The sequence below is a fragment of the Anabrus simplex genome, chromosome 7 (assembly GCF_040414725.1).
Source record: "Anabrus simplex isolate iqAnaSimp1 chromosome 7, ASM4041472v1, whole genome shotgun sequence".
Classification (NCBI taxonomy): domain Eukaryota; kingdom Metazoa; phylum Arthropoda; class Insecta; order Orthoptera; family Tettigoniidae; genus Anabrus; species Anabrus simplex.
Window position 1 is genome coordinate 221938796 of NC_090271.1, and position 20722 is coordinate 221959517.

Genomic DNA, 20722 nt, shown 5'->3' on the forward strand with positions numbered 1-20722 from the left:
GACCACTTCAGGGAGTTAAATAGGAGTCAAGATCCGAAAACATAAATATTCATTCCTCCAAAATCTTTTAACATACAAAGGCAAAATTCTAAGTGGCACTGTATATTTTAAATCCTAGGTGTGAAATAGGAAATATTTTATAACATTCCACCTCTAAGGGGTTAAATGGGGCTAGTTCAGGAAAAAAATTCATCCTTCCAAAACCATATGACGTATGAAGTAGTAATTTTACATTCCAGGTGTCAAAAATCATACTTCAAAATATCTCTCCCCTAGGGGGTTCAGATGGGAGTGTACTTTGAAAATCACAATATTCATTCTTCCAAAACTGTTTCACATACGAACTTCCAGAGTGCATGATATTCATGCTGCAATTTGTTCTGGAGGCATATGTGCCATCCACACACTAGCAATTTGATTCTTGTTGACTTGTGAAAGCACTGGAAACATGCTAATTTTGGAATAACTTGTAAACCACTGAATGAGGAAGAGAATGCAATATTCCAAGAAAAGAAATGTTCCCTGCAGCAGGCAAGTGACCCTGCATTTGTATACACTAATCTACCACTGCCAACAATGCCAGTACATTTAATGAACAGCAGACAACTAGAAAACAACAGAGCACACACATATATATAAAGTTATTTATTCACAAAGAAAACTACATTTTTATTTACACAACATATACAAACATTTAAAAATAAATATAATCTCTTATAATATTCCACAATTCTGAGCAAGTACTGAGGTTACATCACATAAACATGAGTGGAACCATCAGGATCAATTACTTTTAAAGGTTTAAGTAGGAAGCAAGAAAGCAAGCAGTGAAATAAACACATTCATCTTCATGGCAATCATATACAGTTAGGCATCTCTTATCTCCTAATTGCTGCTTCCATTGTCCAGAATAATGGAGATGGCAGATGAGAACCAGTACAAGCTGCCTACATTCCTGAAATTCCACAAGGATTCTTAAGGAGTTTAAATGAAATCAAAGGTCTTGAAAAAAAAAAAAATTTTGAGTGGTGTGCACCATTCAACATGCTACAAACCCAAGACTGGCAGGGCCCATTTTTGCCTAACAGCCTACAGTACTCACAATCCTGAAATGAAATACATCTGCTGTTTGAATTACAATATGTTTATGTAGAAAATCAAAATGATGCAGCAGAGTTACTGGAACTGAAATTCAAATGTAGAAAGTTACCAATAATACCTAGCAATCTCAACAATGGTAATTTAAAAAAAATTAAAAGTGCATATTCATAGTATGTAATGGCATATGAAATTCTTTACTGGAGGTACTTCCCCCAAAAGATTTTTGTATATTTTTTCATCTTTTGCTATTTCATAACTTTTCAAATTTAATGTAAAATATATTTTTTGTTCAGAATATTAGGAATGGCTTTAACCTTACAAGAACTACTATATTGACTTTTGTCAACAGGTTCACAATTCTGAAATCAGACACATCCTAAACTGTGGCAATAACTAATATGGGTCCCTGCTTACAAATTACAGTATTACTTTCCCTAGTCTGTGAACAGAATGATATGTTTCATTTGAATAATGTTTTATACTGTTCAAGCCAAGTCTCCTGAGAAGTAAACGACTCAAATTCGTGTCAGCACATACTTCAAGATACCGATAAAACACTTAAATAAGGAACACTGACAAGAGCTACTGACAAAAATTTATACTGCAAACAGATTCAGAGCAGAACTGAACATGAAGTACAGAATCTGAATATGAGTTGTGAAGCTAGTGCTACCTTAACAAGATTTTGGCAACCCCTTTTACAGTTTTAATGCCGGGGGTAGGGTGCCTGCCTCTTACCCTGAGGCCCCATGTTTGATTCCCGGCCAGTCCAGGATTTCAATTCTGGACTGAGGATTAGAATCTGCAGACTATCTGTCTGGACACAAATCATGTTGACCAAGGGCCTTAAGGTACGGTACTAGATATTTCAGAATGGCTGGTTGTGGTTACAAAAGGTAAATGCAGCTTACATCCATGGGCGTGTGCTTGAAAAGAGCAGCACCACCTCAAGGAATATGAGAACATGAGTTTACTTACTATCTTACACCTCAAGTCTGTTACTATTCTTCATTAAAATTTTGGTCAGGTCAACCATAATGTACTGTGAATTAAAAAATGCCAACAGCTATATAATATTAGAGTGCAGAGTTTAAATTTAATTTCTTGTACTGGTCGCATGTAAGCTTTGGAATCGTTCATTGAGACCACATTAATGTCTGTCGGAATGTCTTTGACAGTTCTTTGTTAATAGATAGGCCTACTTCATTACTCATAGTTAAGATTAATGCTTTTAAGTTTTGGGAGCTTTAATTCATTTGTTACAAAACAAACTGCTTTAATCAGTTATGGAGCTCAGGTCACATAACTATGAGCTTGGATTTGAGAGCTGGTGGGTTCGAATCCCATCGTCAGCAATCTTGAAGATGGTTTTTCATGGTTTCCCATTTGTGCACTAGGCAGCTACCTTTCCATCTCAAGCCTTTTCTCATAGTTGCATCACTAAAAACCTTCGATGTGTTGGTGCAATTTTAACCAATAAAAAGCATTTAAACCAAAGCAAGCAAGCAACTGAGGTTGTAATCTTATATGACTGTTAATACGACTGCAGGATTTTTCAATTTATGTAGAATCTGAGCCATAGTGGCATGTCTTTTCATTTTAAAAATTCCACATGTATTAACTGGAATTCATACTGTGGCTGTCTTGGTGAGAAGCAAGCGATCGTGTCAAAAAAACTGAAGTGAATGAATGTCACCAAAATAAACTACACACAACACAGTGCTTAATACTTATAATGAAAATTGTAAATTAAGGATTAAAAGGTAAGCAATTAAGATAAATCATTAGAAAAATTTTAAGTTAATTTTAAACTTGCATAAATTTCAAACATTCCATCTTAAAAATACTCTGTACTTAATTTTCATATTTCTTAATATGAATAACAACATACCAATCATATTTCATCTTAGACTGCCACAGCAGAGCTGTAGATAAAGTATAGGGTCGATGCATAAGTTCGTGCAGTATTCTTTTGGGTTGGCAACAATGCAGCGTGAAGGGATTGCTCCTCATTATTCCGTGGTTTTAACTGAGTTTGGAGTTTGTGTGTCGTGAAGGACAGATTTTCTTCATTGTGAACGTATTATTTGTGTATATTTCAGACAAACAGATATGGAATGTCAAGTTGAGAAAAGTGAGCATTTTCGACACATTTTACTCTGAGTTTAACCGAGAATCCAGTGCAGCAGGAGCTGCGAGAACAATTTGTGGTGTATTTGGGAATGAAGCAATTGCTGAAAGAACAGCACAAAAATGGTTTTCCCGCTTTCAAGCAGGACAGTATGAGTTGTCTGATGATCCATGTTCTGGAAAACCGTCAGATTTTGACAAAAATCACTTGAACGAGTTGCTTTATGAGAATCCTTGTCAAACAGTGCGGGAAATGGTGCAAGTTTTTGAATGATGGGTAAGGTACACAAATTGGGTATATGGGTACCACATGTGCTAAGTGACAGTAATAAAAATCAATGAGTAAACATCTGTTCGTCATTGCTTGCCCGGCACCGGTTGGCTTGTGATAGGCACAAAGCATTCCTTTCGAACATTGTCACCGGTGATGAGAAATGGTGCCGGTATGTCAACATGAAGAAGAGGAAAGAGTGGCTCAGCCCATCAAAAAAAGCAACTCCCCGTGCCAAGGATAGTGACCATTCACAGAAAATCATGTTGTGTGTTTGGTGGAACAAAGATGGCATTCTTCAGCATGAACTTCCTCCAAAAAACGTAACGATTACTTCTGCTGTGTATAGTGACCAGCTAAGACAGCTTGCTGTTGCTATTGACAACAAAAAACAAAGACAAAAACCACTCTTATTGCTCCATGATAATGCTCGTCTGCATACAGCGCAACTGACCAAAGATGTGATTGCTGAACTTGGCTGGAAACCTCTTCCTCATCCCCCATATTGCCCTGACCTCACGCTCTCAGATTTCCATATTTTCCGCTCTCTTTCTAACCACATTCAGGGGCAACTGTTTCCTGGCGGCTTCTCTTGACTAATGGCTAACAGATTTCTTCCAGTCTAAACCAAAACAATTCTACATGCGAGGCATTCAACTGCTACCTGAACGTTGGCAGAAGGTCGTAGAGAGTGGAGGTGAATACATCACTGAATGATTGTGATGGTGAGTTACAGTGTGTAACAGTGACAGTAAAATAAAATAAAATATAAGAACTGCACGAACTTATGCATCGACCAAATAATATTCTTGAGTGTTTGGTTCACTATAACTTATCATTAAAAATCCATTGTAGAAACAAGATAGTTGTCTGCCATCTGTTCGGAGTTCAGCAAATTTTATTAAAGTTGGTTAATCTGCATGAGCCTAAACTGAGATGTTAATTACTTTTTCCATGACTTTTTCTCAATTATCTTGAGTCAACAATAGGCCAGGTTACATGACTAGATGCCCTTCCTGTAACCAAAGTTATGTTCAGAGTTGTATGACTATTTTCCTGTGATGGTTGGTAATAAGGTGTGTCGAACGTAAAGATATATATTAAGATTTTATTAAGATAACCAAAAACATTCCAGCCCCCCTAGCTAGAGGAATTACAGTAATCAAATGTGGCTAAAATCCCCAGCCTGACAGGGAATCTAATCAATGAACAAAAGGCCACTACGCTGACCATTCAGCCACGAAGCCAGACAGAGTCAATTTTGAACTTCTGATTTCTTCCAGACCAGCCTTACAAGAAACATTCATGAAATGCCTGGCAAGCATTTATCTCACCCTTTGGAAATAGGCATAAACGATCCAGTAGATGGTAGTAACACAAGATGTAGCTGCCCATACTGACTCATTTGCTACAGATATGATGTTAGAAGTAATCTGAGAGTGCAGCAGCGTACTGTTGTGGCAGTGTTAGAATGCTATTCTGTCTGACTCTAAAATAGTTATTCACATCTGTGAATGTATACTGTTATCTGTAATTAGTGAATACTTGAGATTGTGTATTTGTATCTTACACAATGAAAATTGACACAAATAATGTGTTAGAGGTTTTACACCATAATGAATTACAGTCATCATCACATGAAGTACACAAGGAGAAAAGAGAAACTGCAACACTATTTTCAGTTTGATCAAGAAACTCGGAGATGCCACTATCACTGAAATTCTAGAGGATGAAGAACTGGTGCAAATGCCTTTCAAGGAAACTACTATTAATGTTCAGTCTGGTCATGAATCTTTGAATGATGATGTAGCTAAAGACTATGTTCCTATGTTCATCATCATCGTATGGCTTTTGGTGCCGGGAGTGTCCAAGGACATGTTCAGCTCGCATGGTGCAGGTCATTTGACATCCACGGGTGACCTGCATGTGGGAAAGTTCAAGGAAGTCTCATTTCATCTCTAGATATTGAATAGCTCTTAGAGACATGCTTGGTTCATGCGGAAAGAAATGGGTATGAATCCCCTGTTGAATGAAATGTTTTGTAATAGCTACGTGACATAACACAATTTTCAATAATCGTAAATAACTCTAAAATGAGATGCTTTGGTGTCCTACAATTAAATAACACTTTAAACCATTAGAAGTGAACTTTCACCTCTCCGAAGCACAAATAAATCTGTGGTATACACTGATGAGCAATTTTAATTAGAGCAAATTGAGTTGGCCAAATAGCACTATGGTCAGTCCAGCAAATGTTAATAGTTCAGTGTGTTACATGACTGCGATGACATCAAGAACTCTTACTGGCCATGTGAGTAACAGGTGAACCGAGCTCGACAGCTGCAGTCGTTTAAGTGCGGCCAGTATCCAGTATTTGGCAGATAGTGGTTTCAAACCCCACTGTTGGCAGCCCTAAGATGGTTTTCCGTGGTTTCCCATTTTTACACCAAGCAAATGCTGGGGCTGTACCTTAATTAACACCACGACCGCTTCCTTCCCACCTCTAGCCCTTTCATATCTCATCGTCATCATAAGACCTACCTGTGTTGATGCGACGTAAAGAAACTTGTAAAAAAAAAAAAGTAAGGGTGAGCACAGGTCGTGTCAAGAGATCTCAGCACGTTTGATCGCAGCCGGCAATGGGACTTCCATAGACCACCGTGCCAAGAGTATACCGTGAGTACGTAGACTGTGGCGAAACTACCAATGCCAGGGTCAAATGCCTTAGAGCACAACGTATTGTTGACAGGGGGTCACCATGAACCAACTTGGATGGTCAGAGCAGATAGACTGGTCACAGTGCAACAGATTACTCGTGAATTCAATGCTGGATACAACTGTCAGCAGCCATACCATCCAGGACCACCTCCTCACAATGAGGGACAAAAACCACCGTTCCACTTAGGTACCACTGCTCACCACATGTCACAAGGCACAAAGAATGATACTGGCACAGGAAATCACCATTGAACTCTGAAAGCATAGAGAAAGATCACCTGGTACCAGTTTATACACACCGATGGCAGGGTACGAGTGCATCACTCACGGAAATGGATTCTCTTGTCAGCATGATACAAATGAGGCCAGAAGTAATTGTGTCCTAGTACGCAGACTGCTCACATGGGATGAAATGGGACCCGTGGTACATATGACTATGCCCCCCCACTAACGAATGTTACAAGAATCTGCTGTCAGACCATGTCCATCCATTTATTCACCTCCAGCACACCGCAAGAGACCTGTACATATGGAAAAACAATACACCATTCAATCACTCCCGAACTGTGGTTGATCAGTTCGATGAACACTCCATGGACATGAGGATGCTTGCCTGGTCCCCAAGGTGACCTGACTTCAATCCTCCTAAGCACATCCAGGATGTTATCGATAAAGATGTGCGCACAACTGACCCTGCTCTGATCAATCTGTGAGGATTACGAGAAACTATGCAGTGGTCATGGAATGGTATGATTTTCCATATTTCTGCCTTCTTGTACACTATTAAATTGAAATAACAAATAACATAGTTCAACCTATCCAATACAAATAAATAAAAAATGTGGTGTTATATTCCTATTTAATTACAAGCGGAAGCAGTACCGGTTTCAACCCCAATCTGGGTCATCATCAGCCGAATAAAATGCAAAAACAATGCATAGGTAAATAAGAAATTACAGAATACAGAATTACAAAAACAGTTGAAGAGGCAATATAAAATAATGGGGAATGGCACTGTGCGATTTTAAATCGTAAAATCTAGGTCAGTCACTTATATGAAGTAAGGCGCAATCTTCTGAATAGTAGCACCACACACGCAAAGTTCGGCACTCTCTCAAAATGTTTACAGTTCAATACGGAACATCATGAAATTTTTATCTTTAAATTATTGTACACTTTCACACCGCATTGCCACTGTCAAAAGGGTGTGCTACACACAACTTGCCAGGTATGTCTAGTTCAAATGCTCATCAGTGTAGAGATCGTGGTACCTCATTGTAACTGCAGAGGTTATGGATAATGGAAGCTTTTACCTTCTACTGCTCCATGGGCCTTCATGAACTGTGAAATTGATTAAACACAACCCTGTAATGGAAGATGGTCTTGTACACCTTAAATGCAAAATATTCTGAGTTTTTAAAAATGGAATGATGGAACTTTTAGAAGAAGGTCAGCACATAAGGAAGATAGGATAAAACTATGTAGAAGTGTTGGATTAAAGGGGCATTTTACAAAACCTTAAATTACAGCTGCAACCTGTTTGCATAAATAATAAAATGACATTTTTGCCACAGAATAGAATTATTTCTCTGATTTGAAACCATTATCTTCTCCCAACCCATGAATAACTGAAAATTTGTTGTGCATGAAGAACTTGTTAGTCCTTTTTATACAATTAAAAATATTATTGTCGTTAAATGGAGGTGGAAGAAAAAGCTAGGAGTGCTTCAAAATTAAAAAGAAAACCTAAAACATGAGCCTCCAGGATAATTTTCTATTCAGTGAAGTATTTATTTTAGAAAAATAAACACATAGGCTTACTTGGATGTCACAGAAATTAAAATCATGTAAAGTTATAACATACGAAAAGTTTTCTTTCTCCTACAGCACTTCCGAGTATGCGGAGCAACATTGCATTACAAACTCAAAGTAAAAACATGCATGCTTCATCACAAAATGCGTGAATGCCCTTTAATGGTATTTCATGAGGATGATTATGATTATAATTGATAGATGAGCATACAAAGCTTCACGAGTATATTACGTAATAGTGAAAATCTACAATCACTTGACATACAATTCAAAAGTAAAGGCCCTAACAATAATTCTTTTTTAACACCAAACCCACCGGGTTTATATCAGATAAATATAGCAAACTCATAAAATTCACTAATTAGCATAGACAAAGAAAACAGGTTAATGAACTAGCAAATTATAAAAGATAACTGTCTTTCCACATCTTCCAAAGTTTACTTTGACAAATTAAATAGAACAAAATATTACACTTGTCTATGCAGATGATTGTTTATAATTTTTTGTTTCCAACAGTTTCTTTCCACACATGGCACATATAGCTTTTTTATAAGCACATGCCTGACAATAATGTGACCCTACTTGATGTACTTTCTGTCGACAGATTCGACAGGTTTCAAATTTTGCAGTGTAGGGATTAAAACGTGATTTGTTTCCTGTGATAGCCTTGTTTTCCCCTATTTTACGACCCCCACTTTCCACTGTGTTGCGGGCTCCATGCTTCCAAGGGTCTGGAGTGATCACTCGGCCAAGCTTTTTCTCACATTTTTCGCATACCATTCTGATAAATCTGCAAAGAGTTAAAGTACAATACATAATAAGTACCTCGTACAACTTGCATTTTTATCACCTACATAAGTTACAGGATTTAAATAACAATAATAATTCATGGTGTATACTTTCACATTTAATGTGGAGTGTATGGTTAGAACTAATACAGGAACTTCACAGTGTTGATGTGAAAGTTCATGACTAACCATACTGTAGCCCGAAAAAATAAAAGGTTTCTATTAAAGTATTTACCAGTAAACTACAATAGGACTGACTGGTAGCAATGGTGAAGTAATAGTGGTAATGAGATAACCTACAAATCCAACATTCTGTGAAAAATCCTTTTTTTTAAATGTTAATACCGGTACTTAAAAAATTGATCAATGTGTGGTGTGCTGTATTGTGTATCATATCCAAAGTTGAATAATGAGAACCTGGACCAGAGTGACTTTTGGCAGCCATCCTGAATGGAATCATTTCTTGTGCTTTCTCACAGCCCCGTAGTGAAACCACAGGATGGTACATTTGAGGGCAGAGATGATACTTCTATTTTACAGCATCGTGTAAATGTGACTTTGGCCAACACAGACAGGATCTTCTTTTGAACATTAGACAAGGGCGCCCATACACGGGGGCAAGGTGCGCCCCCCCCCCCCCCCCCCCCCCCAAGCTCTCAGGGAAAGGCAAAAATCTAATGTAGTCGGGTGTTTTCCTTTCAAGAAAATGATTTAAAAGTCAGTATTAAGTAGAAGTGGCAGTATTGTCTCCCACCAACAGGCAGGGTATACCATGGGTTATTCTACCGCAGAATACATAATAATAATAATAATAATAATAATAATAATAATAATAATAATAAAGTTATTTGTTTTACGTCCCACTAACTACTCTTTTACGGTTTTCGGAGACACCGAGGTGCCGGAATTTAGTCCCACAGGAGTTCTTTTACGTGCCAGTAAATCTACCGACGCGAGGCTGACGTATTTGAGCACCTTCAAATACCACCGGACTGAGCCAGGATCAAACCTGCCAAGTTGGGGTCAGAAGGCCAGCGCCTTAACCGTCTGAGCCACTCAGCCCGGCACGCAGAATACAAGTCGCCATTTATCTTCCAATATATTAAAAAAAATACTACGTACCCTCCAGGTCTAGGCCCCACCCGCCTACAAACTGTCATATGAGCGACCATGACATTAGAGTCTCACCATGCTACATACAAACAGTAGAATGGGATTGTGTAAGTGCTGTTTAATTGTGCATATGTGTGTACTTCACAGTTTTACTTGTTGTTCAATAGCAACAAACGAAATAGTCATGAGCATTTATTTCTTATTAATAAATGTGTAATGACAGATAACAAAAAACATATTACATTATGAAAAGGTTAAAACACTTTTATACTGACAATTAAATCTTATTTTTATTGCTTGAAGAGTGATCACATGATAGTGTAAACTGTTTGTATGAAATTCTGTTAAAAAACATAAAACAAATATTGTCATTGAAGAGTGGAGACCTTGGATCTGTAATATTTCCAAAATATTGTTTTATTACTTTGTTGTGGCTATACAAAACCTCTGGATCATTCTGTGGAGAACATGTGACAAAATATCCAACAGAATTAATTAACATGAATCTTGTATTTTGTATACGAGTGACACCTGTCAAGCAACAATTAATCAACACTGATCTGCATTTAGGGCAGTCACCCAGATGGCAGATTCTTTATTTGTTTTCCTAGCCTTTCCCTTAACGATTGCAAAGAATTTGGAAATTTATTGAACATCTCCCTTGGTAAATTATTCCAATCCCTAACTCCCCTACCTATAAATAAATATATGCCCCAATTTCTCTTGAATTCCAAATTTCTCTTCATATTGTGATCTTTCCTACTTTTAAAAACACCACTCAAACTTATTTGTCTACTGATGTCATTCCACTCCTTCTCTCCACTATTTATTTATTTATCGTATGGCATGTATACAAAAGAAAAAGAAAATTTACACTATATACAAGGACAAGAATGTTGGTAGCGTTTACATTTACAAATCAATGTCCAGTTGCTGTAGCCATTCTGAGAGGTGGGGGAGTGTAGCACTGATGATATATTGGGCTGGTCCACCATACTTCCTCAGAGGGCACTCCTCAATAATGTGCTGCACTGACTGGAAAGGAGCTCCGCAGTCACAGGCAGGGGATTCTCGAAGTCCCCACTTATGTAGCATGGCATTACATCTAGCGTGGCCTGTTCTTAAACAGTTGAGTTTAGACAATTGGTGTCTCTTCAGGTGAAATCCTGAGAGCCCAGTTGTGGGGTCTTGGATGCCTTCGTGTTTCACACATGCACAGCTCCAGCTTTGACGCAATTCTTCCTGGATATTGAAGCCAGTTATGTCATGCCATATTGGGTTCCTTGATTTAAGACGAGAGGGAGGTAGGTCAGTAAGGACCTCATGGATTGGGAGATTCTGTGGATGATCAGGAAAGTATAACTTTTTACACTCGCATATGGTTACTTCTTGTTGTCTCAGTTCCGGAGGTGGTATGTTACTGATAGTACGTAGCCGCGGGATTGGGGTGGATTTTAGTGTGCCTGTTATGGTTCTCATACATTCATTCAAATGGACGTCAATCTTCCTACTACGAGCGCTACGTTGCCAAACCAGGGCACAATATTCAGCCACTGGATAAACCACAGTGAGGGCAGTAGTGCGTAGTGTGGATGCATCAGCTCCCCATGTCGTACCAGCTAGTTTCCTCATGATGATGTTTCTTGACTTAAGTTTCTGACTTGTATTTTCCAGGTGTTTTTTGTATGTTAAACAACGGTCTAAGGTGATGCCAAGGTACTTGGGGTTGAAATTATATTTGCGACAGTAGATAACCTCCTCGTGGTGTACCCTGGGCAACGGAATGCTTATGCACGTCGGCTGATAGTCTACACAAACAGATGACCGAACTAGATCCTGGATCTCTCACGGTCAATCAAAGTTACATCAGAAGATGAAATCAAAGACGAAACCTACCAAAGGCATTTATCAGAGCCAAATGACAAGGAAGCTTGGAACCAGCGCTCACATTCTACAGATAAATGCAGAAGGCCTGTCAAAGGACAAATGTGAATACCTTAGTAAACTAGCTGATGACCTGAAAATTGATATCCTAACAATACAAGAAACTCATTTGACAGAGGAAGATTTGGAAAGCAGGGGTAAGATTGCAGGGTACAAAATTATAGCGAGTCTTTTCTCACCTGTCCATGGATCAATCATGTATACCAGAAATAATATTTGCAACATTTCAGAAGTGAACTCCCAAAGAATGAAAGATATAGAAATAATCACTGCCAAACTAGGTCATTTGACTATCGCATCAGTTTACAAACCACCTAACTCCAACTGGCCAACTCCACCACTGCCTTCACTGCCCACTCCTCGTATATACGTAGGAGACTTTAACAGCCGTCACACATCCTGGGGCTACCCAAACAATGACGAAAATGGAGAAAAACTGGCTATGTGGTGTGATAGCCAAGACCTGTATCTCAGTTTTGATGCTAAAGAGAAAACATTCCACTCTGCTAGATGGCAATCTGACACCAACCCTGATTGTTTCCACAGATGAAAGAAAACAAGCCGACGTATGGCAAGCGCGACTAATCTTTATGGCGGTTATTCTTGGTTTTCTAGAACAGGAACACTGTCCTGCTGTCAGATAACACTGCAGTTGTTCCCACTTGGCTGAGGGGACCTCAAACCAATCCTCATATTCAGGTAAAAATTCCTGAACTGGTCAGGAATCAAAGCCGGGGCTTCCAGGCAGTGTTGGCATTCTACACTTAAATTTGTCCAACTCAGAATGAGCAAGAGTGACTTCAGAGACACTAAGAATAACTGAGATAAGCTGAAAATTTTTTTAGTTAATAAAATACATTGAAATCAATGCCCACCTGGTGGCCATGATCATAAAGGCATTCAGACTCTCTGATCTGACACTGTGGTTATCTGGTTCGAGTCCTGTTGGTTAGAGAAATTTTCACCATCAGAATTTCGGCCAGTAGGATAGGGAGGTGGTGGTTTACAATTTCTAATCACTAGATTGCGTGCCAAAAGTGTGGATTGAATTCCGAACCCTTCTGCAGTGCACATATGGAAGGGCATATTGCGCTGTCGGTGGTGATTCGTTTATTGTATACAGATGTTAAATCTTTAGCAGACAATGTGCCACCACTGGGTTTCACCATTGCCATACCTCATCATCTTAATCATCTCATACCAAGACTCTCAGAGCCATTATACTCTAAATCAAATTCAACATTATCCATCTCATAACAAGGGCAAAAAAAAAAAAACTTAATGGAATATAAGTGCTGGCCTTCAGGCCGAGCAGCATTAGCTTGGTAGGCCAGGGTACACCTGCGCTGTAGTGCAAGGGATTCGTTCGTTTGGTGTCAAGTGTTCTTATGCCAGTGATTTTGAATATGGAAATTCCATTCTAGTATCAAATGAAATTCGAACCACAGCCAAATGGAAAGGCAGCCAGCAACTACATCCTCCCTGCACACACACACACACACACTTTTTTTATATATATATATTTATTGGTGCAGAATATAGGTAGGCATACTTGTTTCATATCAATGCATTTATCCATAAATTCACTCTTTTCCAAAAAAAAAACCCACAGTAAACGAAATTTTATGAGCCAATGACAGTAGTCGAGTACAATACTGTTGATAAGTGTACAGAGCATAGAGAATCTTGAAAAACAGTGACAAGGCAAGTCACATTTCTCCCTCTTTTCCGTCTCTATCCTATACCAAGAATATATAAACTTTGTGTAATAATGCAGAGTATGCTGATGGATTTCCTCATTTCACATTCTTGGTTATGTAGGCCTGAGATAGGCTATAGACTACACCAATAAATATTCCTTGCTTCCTTCCTTCATTCACTCTATTTCAACTTAAACTCAGGAATAAATTATGTATTTAAAAAATCAAGAGTAAATTACTTCCAGTAACGCACCCTTTTTCAATTGCATTTACACACATAACCTACAGAAAACTATTGTCGGTTATCCTTAATTCGCAGCGATAGGGGAGAAACTTGGTGGTTATACTGCAATCTTCGATCGTAAATGCGCGTAATTCGTAATTTTATCGCAAACAATACAAATTCTTCAGATATACAGTATCATGTACAGGCAATACGCAAATACGGATTTCAACTACCTCACCTATAGGAGATGCAACAAACTCGTCTAATGTGGCAAATGTCGAATCTCTTCTGTCAATTAACACGTTTGGGCTGCTTGTTTAGTAGAACAAATTTCAAATCAAAACGGATAGCAAAAGATAACCAAACAAATTCTCTCGACAGTTCCCGTTTCCATACAACCGAAAAGAAACCAAGAGATAAACAAATCAACGAATAAATATAACATTACAAACTGTCAAACATCGTTAGAAGAATATTTACTCTATGAATCAGCCAGTAAACATTCGAGCAACTGCCTGCCCGATAAGCACCCGATGACTGCACATACTGCCTGCTCATTCCATACCCAAACATGTAACACGACTTAAGAAAAATCCGCCGCTAGATGGCACCACCAAATGGCCCCAGTTAACGCGTGAATACAGGTAGCGAAGTTGAAACTCAGAAAATAAAGTAGAAAAAAGGAAAGAGTTTTACTTATAAAGTAGTGCTCTACAGATTTATACCTTCAGAACTTTTCGAAAAAGAGGCTTCGACAGACAAGAAAATATGGAAACTTCGTCTGCCTTATACTTCCGTACGTTACCAGTATTAATGGAAGGCATCATAGTTTTGGCAAGCACAGTTTGTGACGCAAGTTCCTGGTGGTTATTGTTACTAACGCACTTTAAATGACTCGAAGAGTTCTTCCAGTGCGGTAAAGCAACCTCAACAAATTCATATAGCCCCATAATTAGGCCAGCCACTGGGTATAGCACAGGAGTATCAGAGTGACTGATGAAGTTAATCAACAGGGATGGATTAACTGAGGTATAAACATTATTCAAGAAAGTACTGCATTCAGTTTCTTCTTGGATTACACGCACCAAATAATCACATACACTAGTGCCTGCGAAGCTGTTACCAAAGTGGCACACACTGATTCAGGGGGCTCACGAATATCTTCCACTAAATCAAATACCATTGATTCTGTTTAGTCAAGTCTGGAAGAAAATATTCAGCCATAAAATTGTGAATTTTTCTTGTGCCTAACCCTAGTACTTTCGGTGGACATAAAAATACCGGATTTCAGAATTAATTCTCTGTACTGAATTCTCAGCAGTCCGTGAGTCAGTCATGTCACTTCCATTCTTATAGCCCTAAACATGGCTTCAAATGGATCTCCTGAAAGACCTGTCAGCACAAAAAAAAAAATTCTGTAGAAGATGAACAATGAAAGAGGAAGTAGATACTCTTATTTCACCGCGAACTGCATCACTCTTATGTGGATTTTCTCCTACTTTACGGCCGGATGCAATTCCCGATACCAACCCTATGTGGAGGCATGTAATTACTATTGAGTGTTTCTATGGTGTTTGGTAGTCTGGTGTATTGTTTGTGTTTGAAAAGTTGAGTGTTGGGAGACACACAAACACCCACACCCTGATCCAGAAGAATTAATCAAATGCGATTAAAATCCCCATCCCTGACGGGCATCGAACCCGGGGCCCTCTAACCAAAGAACTCAACGTCGACCATTCAGCGAAGATGTCGGACAATGATAATAATAGCTTTGTGTGTTTCTTCGGCAAGTTCTCGTTGTTGTTTTTTGTTGGGAGCTTTGGAGCTTCTTGTATCTATTCAACATATTGGCAGAAACTGATGCATGGATGAACCACACATGACATGGCTTAATTCTCCATCACCAATTGTATTGAACATGGGAGTAATTGTTCTAAACTTGTCCGTTCAAGACGAATAACGTAGAATCCTGTCTTTAAAACCTGCTTAATCAGGAGGAATACTCATTTCCTTGTAATGCCTTCACCATGAAGTAGGCAGGCGGAACCGTAAAATTTCTTCGTCAATCCATGAATTACAAAGCACAACAATTTGTTAGCAAGTTGAGGGTTTATTCCAATAGATTCTTTACAGACTCCCTCTGCTTTGACAAGTCCATAGAATCTGGCTTTTTCTTTATTAAAGACCAGCCGCTCTTTAACAACTATTTCGTCGCAAGTAAGAGAGCAAACTTTCTTCACATCATTCTGCTTGCAATCTTTCCTTTATTAGCGGTGAAATACTTGCTCCAAACTTCATCGCTCCTGGAAACCTACGGTATCTAATGTACTACGTGAAGGTGACTATATTAATTCTGATCTCTGTCCATATTCGTCGGTCTATAAAGCCAAGAAAAACGGCCGAGAGGATTCGTCGTGCTGACCACAGAACACCTCGTAATCTGCAGGCCTTCGGGCTGAGCAGCGGTCGCTTGGTAGGCCAAGGCCTTTCAAGGGCTGTAGTGTCATGGTTTTTTTGTCCATATTCGTAACCTTTCGGAGAAGCAATCCGCTTACAAGTACAATCGTGCTTGATACATCATTTTCACTGAAAATAAGTACAGTACTATCTTATTTTCCGCTATTTCGTTGACAGCACGGGGGCCGTTTCGTGCTGCCACCTACCCTGGGTATTTGTAAACGTGCTGTTTCATTTTTTGCCGTGTTAAAATGTTGTAATGAGCAGGCAATATAAGCAGCTACTGGATGCAGGTAGTGCTTCGAGCATACAAATACATTAAGTAGGCCTATGCTCAAAGACTATACAAGAAAACGTTTGAACCAAGGTCAGTCTAGAGAGGTTAAGACACGAATGTTACTCATGGAGCGACCATGTTGAGTCTTTGATTGAGCGTAACCAAAGGCAAGTGTATTCGACTTTTAGAGGATTTAGGCACCAAACATTGAAATAAAAAACAAGCGAACAACTATTTCTCATGTAGAATTTAATTGGACATCTATTATTCATGTACTATCTGCGCACTTTTTAGCGATAGATTTGTGTACGAGTTTGAGGAGTAAGAAGGGAGATCTTCCGGTTCCGTAAGAACTGCCAACTGAATGGAAATGAAATCTGGTATGAATCGATAATAAGGTCGATCGATATGAATTTTCTAAATCTTTGTTATTTAAGCCAATAACTGTGTCACAGACACATTATATATAATTATATAACATTTCTCGATGCGAATCTTATTCCTAGAGTGAATTCTATAGTTTGCTTTGCTGTGTAAATAACAAGAGTACTAGTACGTAAAGTGTACGACAGACGTCGCACAGCGATGCATAAGCGATTCAGTTTGTGTTTCAAAGATTGCCAGTACGAATCTCGAAGATTGCCGAGGTCGACCGCTTCAGCTCTAGAGTGTAAATCTATCGCTAAAAAGTGCGCAGATAGTATATATTACTGTACAACTCGTAAATGGCATGAATATATTCACAGCTATTTCAATAGGAAGTTAATTACCTTTTAATAGAACCTAAATTTCATTTTTTAAGAAACAAGAATCAGCAGAAGTGCTCATGCATACTCTTTCACTTCTATATTATTTGATCTTACCGTGTTTCTGATCAATATCGTCTGTCAAAATAGGTCATGTCACTGACAGAAACATGGAAATCTGTACAGTACCTCTGTTATATCATGAACACATGAAATATTGAACCTAAAAGTACTTAAAGACAGTTGTAGTAAATTTCCTTCAGTATTTCCTATATTAAGTAACAGTTACTGGTACTGCGTTTCTAAAAGTTTACTTCAGCATGTTGACAAACACTAAATGCCTCTTGAGTTGAGTGCATTACATGATGTTCGCTAACTGTAGTTATTCTCCATGTTGTAAATTCTTTGGGTTCTAAGGCAAAAATACTGTTCTCATATATAACACGAGCGACGTTCTTAGCTACTCTAACTAGTTTATGGATAACCCATGCAGCTGAGTAGTACAAAGTGTTGGTGGTGATTATCGTTTTGAACAGAAGTACAACTGGGGAACTATTAACACCAATCAGGGAGGAAAATCTGAAGCGATCCAACACTTCGAAAAATTTAGGTATCGGCCAAAGAAAAACAAAGGCCACGAAGTTCGTTAAAATGAAAGAATCCCAAGCCTTCGACTGCTCTGGGAAAAGAACTAGAGTTGACCAAGAGAGGTAGGAGAAGTACGAAAAAGTGAGGAGCCTGGCACAAATAAGTGGAAAAAATGCCAAGACTCAGCTACGGGCCCCGTGGCCTCCAAACCACGCTCCCAAGTTAAGATTAATCTACTTTCAAAAAATAAATAAAAAGAAAATATACTCATTCTTCTAAAAGTACAGGCCCCTTTAGTCGCCACTTACGACAGATAGGGGATACCGTGGTACATGTGTTCTACCGTCCTCACAGAATGGTTCAAACCCGACATCTGTATTAAGTATATGTCAACATCATTTGAAAACTGGTGATAATAATTTGTAGGGTTACAGTCTTCAGTTGGCTTTTGGGAAAAAATCAAGGTACTACTCACCATCATCATCATCATCATCATAAGAAGAAGAAGAAGAAGAAGAAGAAGAAGAAGAAGAAAAAGAAGAAGAAAAAGACCGAGCAAGTGACTGTGCGATTTGGGTCACGTAGCTATCAACTTGCATTTGAGAGCTAGTGGGTTCGAACCTCACTGTTGGCAACCCTGAATACGATTTTCCGTGGTTTCCCCATTGTTCACACCCGGCAAATGCTGGGACTGTTCATTCATTAATATTTTTTTATTTATTTATTGCACTTTAAACATAGGAGGCTTACGCCCAAATACATGTGTTCATCATACCCATAAAAACCAAGTATACTATTCCTCCTACTACCTCCTACTAAATATGACTACTAATTTACATTCTAACCCAATACGTATAAAACTAATCGGAGACTTTTGCAGAACGGCAACATTGATTAAAGAAAGAAAAAAGAAAAATAAATAAATAAATAATGCCTTTCGGCGATATATGGCAGTAAATAATTAAAAACACATCGGCACTCTGTGGGGGTACATGACCTGCCCCCATCCTTAGTGTCAGAAACACTCCTCTATTCACTGCCCCCTCACACGCAGTCACCTTAGCCAGCTGGCACTGACCTTGAACCCTGTTCGATATGGTTGGACCTGTCTGTTTGCTCTTAGTCATCCACTATTGTCCCATTCCGCTGCACATACATAACATTTCTTTAGCCTGCTGAGTTATACACTAACTACTTTCAACTCGAGGTCTCCTATACCTGACTCGTTATTTAGGAGCAGCATTTAAATCACACTCACCAGGTCTTCTTTTCACATTTTTTCTTTAAGATATTTGACAAATTCCTTCTTCTATTTTGTCCACGCATAATCTTTTAGCAGCACATAAATATTTATTTGGATTACCGGCCATGTTCTATTCATTCAATACCCATTTATTAATTTTCCGTTCATCCCCCTGCGTGAGTAGGGATTGTTCCTTTCGGTTCAATAATTTACTTTTTACTTTTTTATTTTCACGCACTTCGTGGCCTTTGTCTTTCTTTGATCGATATCTTCATTTTACAAAGTGTCGGATCCCTTCCATTTCTCCCTCCGATTAGTGTTATATAGAGGATGGTTGCCTAGTTGTACTTCCTCTTAAAACAATAATCACCACCACCACCACTTTTCTAAAGCAACACATTCTTTCACCAAGTGCAGGTCATTAGACACTTTCTCGCATAATGAACACCGTGACTTATCTGTCCTTCTAGTCCATCCCTTATTCTTATACAGTCCCACTAACCACCATAACATACCTCTTCTCTCCCCTCTGTTTCCATTGATAATGCTTAATCTTGCAACTTTGGTGACTTCATAGTACAGGCTAAGGGTACGCTTCTCCCTGCCTTCCTCTATCAGGCACTGCCTTTGAATGTCCTTAACTCTCCCTACTATCTCTCTCAGTCTACTGTTCTCCTTCCTGCACCACACTATCTTCCAAATATACCCCATACCGATCCTATCCAAATACTCTTTAACTTTCGTAAGCCAACATCCCTTATACATATTGAACCGGGAAAAACTGTCTGTCTTTGGGGTGCTGACACTAGCTTGAAGAGCATGGACTATTTCTAATGGTGTGACATGAAAACATTGGAGCTGGTACAGAGAGGGGTATTAGTTCATTGAACTTAGATTTTTTGGGGAATCTCATTTTATTGTTAATTGAAAACAAATTCATATCACCTTTCATACAAGTTGAGTTGAAACGTTGTAGCAAGTTGGAATCCCCGGACTCCGGGATGATTGCTGGCCACGGCCTGGACAGGAACCACGCCCGTGAAGTTCTCGAAGTTCTGGAATTTCTCGAAGTTCTCAAGGATCTGAGAGTTCTCGATTCTCTAGGCACACACGTTGCGGGGTTCGATATCACACGACAATGTTGATGAAAGATGAGGCGTAATTCACACACAAGTCCCCCGTATGGCATTCAACTTACTTGTAGCACTGTTAAATAAATTGACCTTTAAATTATTGCGTTCACTCCTTGGAAATGGAATATGTCAAATGTTAATGAAACTGACGCTAGAATCTTGATTCAAACACCTCGCTGAATCACAAATATTCGTAAATTATCACTTGAAAATAAGGCGATTGAACTAAATATCTGACCATGTGTTAGATGTTCGCCGAATTAATACTTGAGAAAATAATGTGTAATTTATAATGTCAAGTTCATGGCATAAGTTTGCTAACATTGGCATGGCAGACTGGAGTGTTCTATTGGGTCACTAATCATTGCCAACACAGATCCTAACTCACTGATCTCATCAGTTTATGACTAGAACACAATATTAAGCACAAGATGCACAGTTCATGCCAGTTCAGGACACACCAGCACGTTCGTAA

At 38.8% G+C, this 20722-nt stretch overlaps 1 protein-coding gene across 3 annotated transcripts in view; it reads right to left on the reverse strand.

The window, feature by feature from the left end:
• Positions 1 to 14412, reverse strand: part of LOC136877484 (cysteine-rich PDZ-binding protein) — a 32415-nt gene extending 18003 nt beyond the window's left edge. Inside the window, exons 1-2 of one of the 3 annotated variants that reach the window (XM_067151573.2) lie at positions 14284 to 14412; positions 1248 to 8822 (exon numbers count right to left, since the gene is read on the reverse strand). In XM_067151573.2, coding sequence (XP_067007674.1) covers positions 8510 to 8812 — 303 coding nt within the window. In that variant the 5' untranslated portion in view covers positions 8813 to 8822; positions 14284 to 14412 and the 3' untranslated portion in view covers positions 1248 to 8509. Of the gene's footprint in view, positions 1 to 1247; positions 8823 to 14041; positions 14248 to 14283 lie in introns of those variants that run through there. The other 2 variants (XM_067151572.2, XR_010860769.2) reach the window with 2 other exon arrangements.
• Positions 14413 to 20722: the final 6310 nt, after the last annotated feature.